Source organism: Spea bombifrons, chromosome 4 (genome assembly GCF_027358695.1).
Source record: "Spea bombifrons isolate aSpeBom1 chromosome 4, aSpeBom1.2.pri, whole genome shotgun sequence".
Classification (NCBI taxonomy): Eukaryota; Metazoa; Chordata; class Amphibia; order Anura; family Pelobatidae; genus Spea; species Spea bombifrons.
Window position 1 is genome coordinate 112,212,625 of NC_071090.1, and position 9,628 is coordinate 112,222,252.

The following is a 9,628-nucleotide window of genomic DNA, read 5'->3' on the forward strand; positions in this document are numbered from 1 at the left end:
GATACATTAATGAGAAAAGGAAAGTAAAAGAAGGATTAGTTCGATTAACCCCTTCACGCCGGGTGACGTACCAGGTACGTCATGCTCAAGTGGGCTCAGTGGTTCAATGACATCCTAAGATAGCGCTGAGTGCAACAAGTGATAGTAGCTCCGATTCTGTGCGTTGGGCAAAGATATAGTATTTATGTCAACCTTTGAAAATTGCAGTTCACAGCCTTCGCCTGTATTCCTCCCAACACCAATAAGAGTAATAATATGCAAAAGCTGAAGGCGTTCAGCTTCAAATTAAGGGATCATGCTGGTATCACAGCCTGGCTAGCTCAGTCGGTAGAGCATGAGACTCTTAATCTCAGGGTCGTGGGTTCGAGCCCCATGTTGGGCAAAGATATGGTCTTTATGTCAACCATTGAAAATTGCAGTTCGCAACCTACGCTGTTTTTCCCTTCTTTGATAAAGCTTTTGACTTCTTTCTTGTATGTCAAATGGAGCTGGTGACCATCTCGAGTCCTGGCAATTTTAGCCAAAGGTGTTCAGCTTCAAATTAAGATGTATTTATACAGCATCCATTGCACTACTTATGAGCTTGGCAGGTGTCATAGGCAGAATTCATGCCAGCTTTTTCTGATGTTTACTGGTGGGCCTAAGTTTAAACCTTCAGATGACAGAGCCTAGGGGAAATAATATGACAAAAGATTTTCCCTTCTTTGATAAAGCTTTTGACTTCTTTCTTGTATGTCAAATGGAGCTGGTGACCATCTCGAGTCCTGGCAATTTCTCTAAACATTCCTAAGATAGCGCTGAGTGCAACAAGTGATAGTAGCCCCGATTTTGTGGGGCACACGCAGGCATCACAGCCCGGCTAGCTCAGTCGGTAGAGCATGAGACTCTTAATCTCAGGGTCGTGAGTTCGAGCCCCACGTTGGGCGAAGATATAGTTTTTATGTCAACCTTTGCAAATTGCAGTTCACAGCCTACGCCCGTATTCCTCCCAGCACCAATAAGAGTAATAATATGAAAAAGCTAACGGTGTTCAGCTTGGCATGTGTCATTCGCAGATTTCATGCTTATTTATCGTCCACTAAAAGCCCACCAGTGGGGATCACGCAGGTATAGCAACCCGGACAGCTCAGTCGGTAGAGCGTGACACTCTTAATCTCAGGGTCTTGGCTTCAAGCCCCACGTTGGGGAAAGACGTGGGTTTTATGGCAATTTCTCTAAAAGTTCCTACCATACTGTTGAGTGCAACAAGTGATAGTAGCCCCGATTCTGTGGGGCACATGCAGATGTCACAGCCCGGCTAGCTCAGTCGGTAGAGCATGAGACTCTTAATCTCAGGGTCGTGGGTTCGAGCCCCACGTTGGGCGAAGATGTAGTCTTTATGTCAACCTTTGCAAATTGCAGTTCACAGCCTACGCCCGTATTCCTCCCAACACCAATAAGAGTAATAATATGCAAAAGCTAAATGTGTCATACATGGATTTCATGCATATTTATCGTCCACTAAAAGCCCACCAGTGGGGAACACACAGGTATAGCAGCCCGGCTAGCTCAGTCAGTATAGCATGAGATTCGTAATCTCAGGGTCATGGGTTCAAGCTCCACGTTGGGCAAAGATGTGATTTTTATGGCAATTTCTCTAAACATTCCTAAGATAGCACTGAGTGCAACAAGTGATAGTAGCCCCGATTTTGTAGGGATCATGCTGGTATCACAGCCCGGGTAGCTCAGTCGGTAGAGCATGAGACTCTTAATCTCACGGTCGTGGGTTCGAGCCCCATGTTGGGTCAAGATATGGTCTTTATGTCAACCATTGAAAATTGCAGTTCGCAACCTATGCTGTTTTTCCCTTCTTTGATAAAGCTTTTGACTTCTTTCTTGTATGTCAAATGGAGCTGGTGACCATCTCGAGTCCTGGCAATTTTAGCCAAAGGTGTTCAGCTTCAAATTAAGATGTATTTATACAGCATCCATTGCACTACTTATGAGCTTGGCAGGTGTCATAGGCAGAATTCATGCCAACTTTTTCTGATGTTTACTGGTGGGCCTAAGCTTAAACCTTCAGATGACAGAGCCTAGGGGAAATAATATGACAAAAGATTTTCCTTTCTTTGATAAAGCTTTTGACTTCTTTCTTGTATGTCAAATGGAGCTGGTGACCATCTCGAGTCCTGGCAATTTCTCTAAACATTCCTAAGATAGCGCTGAGTGCAACAAGTGATAGTAGCCCCGATTTTGTGGGGCACACGCAGGTATTACAGCCCGGCTAGCTCAGTCGGTAGAGCATGAGACTCTTAATCTCAGGGTCGTGAGTTCGAGCCCCATGTTGGGCGAAGATATAGTTTTTATGTCAACCTTTGCAAATTGCAGTTCACAGCCTACGCCCATATTCCTCCCAACACCAATAAGAGTGATAATATGAAAAAGCTAAAGGCGTTCAGCTTGGCATGTGTCATACGCAGATTTCATGCTTATTTATCGTCCACTAAAAGCCCACCAGTGGGGATCACACAGTTATAGCAACCCGGATAGCTCAGTCGGTAGAGTGTGATACTCTTAATCTCAGGGTCATGGGTTCGAGCCCTGCGTTGGACAAAGATATACTCTTTATGTCAACCTTTGAAAATTGCAGTTCACAGCCTTCGCCTGTATTCCGCCCAACACCAATAAGAGTGATAATATGAAAAAGCCAAAGGTGTTCAGCTTCAAATTAAGATGTATTAATACTCATCCATTGCGCTACTTATGAACTTGGCAGGTGTCATAGGCAGAATTCATGCCAGCTTTTTCTGATGTTTACTGGTGGGCCTAAGCTTAAACCTTCAGATGACAGAGCCTAGGGGAAATAATATGACAAAAGATTTTTCCCTTCTTTGATAAAGCTTTTGACTTCTTTCTTGTATGTCAAATGGAGCTGGTGACCATCTCGAGTCCTGGCAATTTCTCGAAACATTCCTAAGATAGCGCTGAGTGCAACAAGTGATAGTAGCCCCGATTCTGTGGGGTACATGCAATTGTCACAGCCCGGCTAGCTCAGTCGGTAGAGCATGATACTCTTAATCTCAAGGTCGTGGGTTCGAGCCCTGCCTTGGGCGAAGATATAGCTTTTGTGTCATCCTTTGAAAATTGCAGTTCACAGCCTACGCCCGTATTCCTCCCAGCACCAATAAGAGTAATAATATGAAAAAGCTAAAGGCGTTCAGCTTGTCATGTGTCTTACGCAGATTTCATGCTTATTTATCGCCCACTAAAAGCCCACCAGTGGGGGACAGACAGGTATAGCAGCCCGGCTAGCTCAGTCAGTATAGCGTGAGACTCTTAATCTCAGGGTCATGTGTTCGAGCTCCACGTTGGGCAAAGATGTGGGTTTTATGGCAATTTCTCTAAAAGTTCCTACCATAGTTCTGAGTGCAACAAGTGATAGTAGCCCCGATTTTGCAGGGAGCATGCTGGTATCACAGCCCGGCTAGCTCAGTCGGTAGCGCATGAGACTCTTAATCTCAAGGTCGTGGGTTCGAGCCCTGCGTTGAGCGAAGATATAGCTTTTGTGTCATCCTTTGAAAATTGCAGTTCACAGCCTACGCCCGTATTCCTCCCAACACAAGATATAGTCTTCGTGTCAACCTTTGAAAATTGCAGTTCACATCCTACACCTGTATTCCACCCAACACCAATAAGAGTAATAATATGCAAAAGCTAAATGTGTCATACGCGGATTTCATGCATATTTATCGTCCGCTAAAAGTCCTGGCAATTTCAGCCAAAGGCGTTCAGCTTCAAATTAAGATGTATTTATACAGCATCCATTGTACTACTTATGAGCTTGGCAGGTGTCATAGGCAGAATTCATGCCAGCTTTTTCTGATGTTTACTGGTGGGCCTAAGCTTAAACCTTCAGATGACAGAGCCTAGGGGAAATAATATGACAAAAGATTTTTCCCTTCTTTGATAAAGCTTTTGACTTCTTTCTTGTATGTCAAATGGAGCTGGTGACCATCTCGAGTCCTGGCAATTTCTCTAAACATTCCTGAGATAGCGCTGAGTGCAACAAGCGATAGTAGCCCCGATTCTGTGGGGAACATGCAGATATCACAGCCCGACTAGCTCAGTCGGTAGAGCACGAGACTCTTAATCTCAGGGTCGTGGGTTTGAGCCCCACGCCTGGGCAGCCCACCACAGCCCCCCAAGCCATTGACAACTCCTACGGGAGCGATTCCACCGGCACAACATGTAATTGCCACAGGCAGCTTCAGGGAACAGGGCTTCTTGTTGTTTGGGTCCTCACACAAATATGGGGACCAGCCACAACATCCCCCTGCTGTCTGATCGCCCCATGAGAGCGACAGTGCATCGTTAACCCCTTTTGCAACCCGAATTGCAGCATTTTAGAGGTTAATACTGTGTGAAATGAATGGAAACTATGTTACATGATAGCATGGCATGGATTGCAAGATCAAAAACAACATGGAGATCGGCCGACTAATCTTACTAATTCTTTGATTGGGTGAGTAAATTGATCGCGGTGCTGCGGTAGAGACCGAGTATCTGGATTTCAGGTTTTGGTCCCACAGAGAAGACTCAGAAACTGCAATCTCTGAGTTTAGATCCCAATGTTGTTGAATGGATCAGGCAGCGGCTGGGCGACGGAAAACAGAGGGTTGTATATGCAGAGCGAGGTCTTGTTCCCAGCGGGGTACCTCGGCGGTCTCTACTTGGATCCATTCTCTTTAATATTTTTATTAGTCATATTCCAGATGGTATTGATGGAAAGGGATGTTTACTTGCTGACGACACAGAGATTTGCAGCAGGGCTGATGTTCCTGGAGGGAGAAGCCAAATGGCAAATGATTTGGGTAAACTGGAAAAATGGTCAGAGCTGTGGCAACTGGCATTTACCGTATTTCCCCATGTATAAGACGCACCTTTTCTGGGTGCGTCTTATACAGTGGTGGTAGATTTTTTAATTTTTTCGGCAAGGGGACAGGAAAGGGGACCTGCTGCTTACCTGTGTTGCTCAGCAGCATCTCTTGATCCGCCGTGGCTGCACAGGAACCCAGTGGAGTCACGTGAATGCACATCGCATCACATGACTCCGCTCAGTTCCTGTTCGAGCAACGCAGAGGGAAACAGCGCCCCCCCCCCCACGGAAGTCTGCGAGCGGCACCAGAAGATCTGCAGTTCAGGTAAGGTGGTGGAGTAAATTAATGAATATATGTTTGTGATAGCATGGATCCGTGTGTAGGGGGCACAGGGAGGCTGAAAGTGATGTGCATGTACTGGCTGCCTGAGCATGATAGGAGTGTGATTGCTAACAATTGCTAGCAGCTAACATCAGTCACAATCATATCATGCCCAGGCAGCCAGTACAATAACTTTATGTAATATATATTTTTTAAAATTTCGGCCCCCAAAATTAAGGTGCGTCTTTTACATGGGAGCGTCTAATACTTGGGGAAATACGGTAATGCGGATAAATGCAAAGTAACGCATCTGGCGCATTAAAACCCAAGGGCAGAGTATAGAATATGTGATACGGTCCTAACCTCAACGTGCGAGGAAAGGGATTTAGGGGTAATTATTTCTGAGGATATAAAGGTAGACAGACAATGCAGTAGAGCAGCAGAGGATGCAAGCAGAATGCTTGGTTGTATAGGGAGGGGTATTAGCAGTAGAAAGAGAGAAGAGCGCGTGTCGTTGTACAGAGGATCGCTGAGACCTCACTTGGAGTATTGTGTACAGTACTGGAGACCGTATCTCTCTCAGGCTGAGCCTTTCAGTTTATGCGGCCACCTGGACTAAATAATAGACGCGCCAAGAGGCGAGAGGATGAGGTGATGGAGGCAGCGGACACCGAGAGGCGAGAGGATGAGGTTTTGGAGGCAGTATACAGAGAGAGGCGAGAGGATGAGGTGATGGAGGCAGCGGACAAAGAGAAGCGAGAGGATGAGGTGTTGGAGGCAGCAGACACAGAGAGGCGAGAGGATGAGGTGATGGAGGCAGCGGACACAGAGAGGCGAGAGGATGAGGTGATGGAGTCAGTATACACAGAGAGGCGAGAGGATGTGTGAGTACAGAGCGACCTCTGCTGCCCAGTATGAGTAACTGCAGCACTTCAGTATTTCTTGGATGCTTTTTTCGGATTGATTTTATGGTAAAACCTTGTGTTACGTTCCTATAAATACATTAATAAAACAACTTGTGCTTTTTGTTTATCAATATATGTCATTTCTTTTGAAAACTTAGTTTAAAGGTTAAGCCCATAAAAGCTAAAACTGATGGTAGCAGCAGCATTATCTGATATAAAAAAAATCCCAGCTTATCTGCGCACTCCTAGTAAAACATGAATGAAACACCTAAAACATGAACAAAGTGGGTTAAACTTCCTGCACTGAGGGATCATGGGAAACGAGGACATTCACATGGAGCCACACAACCTAAAAATGAACATCAAAAAGCTATGCAACGTTACATTAGAATGAGAGTACAGATAGACGGTCCCCAGCACTGGGCTCATTGCCCACGGAGGTCCAGACCCCACAGTTTAATGGCCGGCAGAGGCTGGCGTGGGGCTACGAACACATTTATATACACGATATGACAGCGGCACCCCACCTCCAGGGCACCTGCCGTGAGACGGGCACCAAAGATCCCCGATAACCCCAGAACTCTGATCCCAATATCAACTCCCCAACAACAAATAGCTTCCTCCATCCAACCACTCTCTCTCTCTCTCTCTCTCTGTCATTCTCTAGCCGTCTGTCCCTCTTGCTCTGTTACTTTTATTTAATTGGTTAAAACTTTTTTTTTTTTATATATATTCACAGGGTATGATAAGACGCCGCCGTTCAGCCATCGTTGTCACCTCGCTGTTGCTTACCCTGGTCCTATCACTCCTTGCCTGGATTGAGTGGGAAGAAGAGTCTCTTGTGGCGCTCCCAGACATCCTCCACCCCTTGCCAGCCAACCTCAGCTCACCACCGTCCTTCCGACGCTCAGCTACTCTCTATGACACCAACTTCAGATTCCACCTCAATCTGACAGAATATTCGCAGACGTATCCGGCCCTCCAAACATACAGATGCCGGGCAGTTATTGGGTTATTCGGGTACTGCTGGACACATGATCCGCTGATCATCCTCGCAGTGAAATCTCACCCGGCCTCTTTTGGCAGGAGGAATGTTCTGCGGGAGACTTGGGCCAAAGAGAGAAGTATTCTGGGGTACCGATTCAAGCCCCTTTTTCTCATGGCCAATTCTGGAAGAAGCGCTCAGATGAAGAAAGCTATTAGTGAAGCCGTTGTCTTTGGAGATATCATCCTGTGGGACTTTATGGAAAGTCATCACAACCTGTCTCTCAAAGAGAGGTGCTTCCTGGAATGGCTCTATCACCGGTGCCCACAAGCCAGTTACGTCTTCAAAGGTGAGGTGCCCCATCCGGCCCCCGTCTAGTCCCCGTTTCTCCTGCTGTAAAGACACAAACCTTAATCAGTTGTTGGTATTGTCTTAGATTCAGGAGCCATATGCCTATCCCATGCATGTTTAATCCCCTCACTGTATTACCCTCTACCACCTCTGCTGGGAGACTTTCCCTGAAAATAAATGTTTTTAATTACTTAACAGCAATGCCTGAAAAAAATGACAATTTATTGAGATCACCATGCTCACCCAAAAGTTTGAACCAGAATAAAAGACGAAACACCCCTCTCACCCATTAAATACATTTTATCACAATGAGAGAGAAGCAAATCTGAAATTGCGTGTTATAAAGAATCTGAAAAGTGTTAAAAAGACTCCAACATCATGGTTGATAAATTTTACAGGGACAACACAGAAAAATATGCAAGGTTGCAAATGCTTTTGGGACTTCACAGGGCACTTCTCTACTTGAAGCAGAGACTTCTGAGGTCCCAAAAGTTTATGTAACGTTCTATGCTGCCAATGAAAAGGCACAATCTTCACTAAGTACTCCACCTTCTCTTAGGCTAAAATGGCCATAATTGTCTCAGCGTAGCTTTAGGTCAGTGGTGGGCGGCAGCGCCTCAGCATCCCGCTACCATCCCAAAAACTTAACCATTTATTCTCTTAATACAAAAAATCATTTGATGGCAGATAAAAACATTTGGGCATCCAGTGTGCCCATTTCTCCTGATGTAATAGAACAGGTTTGGTTACAGTAGGAAGACTTAGTCCCAAATGTATACATTTACACTTCACAATGTTGAATCCCATCTGCCGATGTACCAGCCAACCTCTCTGCAAGGAGCCCGTTCCCACAATAAAGCTCACATATATAAATATCATGTGAAAGAAGTGACTCCGTATCATCCCTGGGGTGTCCCCGTATTGAACGGCATCCTTATTAGACTTCAAAGACATTTAACCTGTAACCGGTCCCTGACGAAGCTGACACCGGCTAATGAATTCATTTAGAGCTCCTAACATCTCTCTGTTCCTTGTTTCTAGGCGATGATGACGAATTCGTTAACCCCATCACTATTGCCAATTATATTTCATTCCGCTTTCCTCTCTATCCTTATCAAATCCACGGCCATCTGCAAGAGCACGCCTCTCCAGAGCGCTGGGGAAAGTACAGAGTTCCCATCTCAGTCTATCCTCATGGATACTATCCTCCGTTTGTCTCTGGTGGGGGCTTCCTTTTCCCCGGCGAACTTATTCCATCTCTTTATTGGGCGGCATCCGCCATTCCTGTGTTCCCCCTGGATGACGTTTTTGTCGGCTTCCTGGCTCTAGCCGCTAATGTTACCTTCCACCACGAGCCAAGCTTCAGATCCTTCGGCCTGAAGACCGACAAGATCTGCAAATACCTGGATGCTGTTGTGGTCCATGGGTTAACGCCACAAAGGATGCTGGAGATCTGGAAGGATCTGCCCAATGCGACACCCTGTGCACAAAGTGAGGAGGAAGAGGAGACTCAAGAGACAAAAGCAGTCAAATAGCAAGGAAGCCGAGGGAGGGAAGCAGCAATAAGGACGACTCGTTAATTTCATTTTTAAGGAGACTTGTGGTTACAATCCGTGATGCACGATGTAAGGTCATCCTTATACGTTTCCCCTGTGAGAAGGATGGAGCTTGTTCGACGTGTCCATGAGATTTCTTAGACGTCACCTCTGCTTGTAGGAGAAACGTCCCAAGAATGACCTCTAGTAATGCACTCATTTTGTAGATCGTCATAACTCCCACTCTCTCTCTCACCTGACTCACCTCACTACCTCGTTCACTCGTGTTCTTGTCGTTACATTAAGTAGCTAGGATTGATCCTAGTGTCCCACGAAGGGTTCTTCACTGCTGCATTTACTTAACACGTGTTAGCGGAGGTCTAGGGTTCCACCGACACTCGTTAGTCCTGAAGCGACTGCTTGCTCTTGTTGGAGTCACTCTCAGCGCAGATCAGGCTCCCGCTTCTCTACTCGCAGTCACAAGGAAGTCCACAGCGACACCGACAGGTGAAGAGGGACAGCACCAGCTCCATACAGACACATACCAACAGGGTTGCTGCTGCTTTAACCCTTTTGACCCCCTTTGGATGTACTGATGTAATGGTACATCCTGACTTTGCTGCAGGACAGAGACATCTCCCTGCCGCTACATGAGACATTGGGCTGCCTACTGAC

The 9,628-nt window shown here is 46.1% G+C and overlaps 1 protein-coding gene and 3 non-coding genes across 4 annotated transcripts; all 4 read left to right on the forward strand.

Moving 5' to 3' along the window:
• The first annotated feature begins 309 nt into the window (after positions 1-309).
• TRNAK-CUU (transfer RNA lysine (anticodon CUU)) lies at positions 310-382 on the forward strand. The gene has a single exon. It is a non-coding gene; the product is annotated as a tRNA-Lys (tRNA).
• A 909-nt stretch (positions 383-1,291) lies between these two features.
• TRNAK-CUU (transfer RNA lysine (anticodon CUU)) lies at positions 1,292-1,364 on the forward strand. Its single transcript has one exon. It is a non-coding gene; the product is annotated as a tRNA-Lys (tRNA).
• Positions 1,365-1,537: 173 nt separating this feature from the next.
• On the forward strand, positions 1,538-1,610 carry TRNAT-CGU (transfer RNA threonine (anticodon CGU)). The gene has a single exon. It is a non-coding gene; the product is annotated as a tRNA-Thr (tRNA).
• A 4,167-nt stretch (positions 1,611-5,777) lies between these two features.
• LOC128491778 (beta-1,3-galactosyltransferase 5-like) lies at positions 5,778-8,994 on the forward strand. The gene is made up of 3 exons (XM_053464092.1): positions 5,778-6,023; positions 6,822-7,416; positions 8,460-8,994. Exons 1-3 carry the CDS (start codon positions 5,778-5,780, stop codon positions 8,951-8,953), a joined length of 1,335 nt encoding a protein of 444 aa, XP_053320067.1. The 3' UTR covers positions 8,954-8,994.
• Positions 8,995-9,628: the final 634 nt, after the last annotated feature.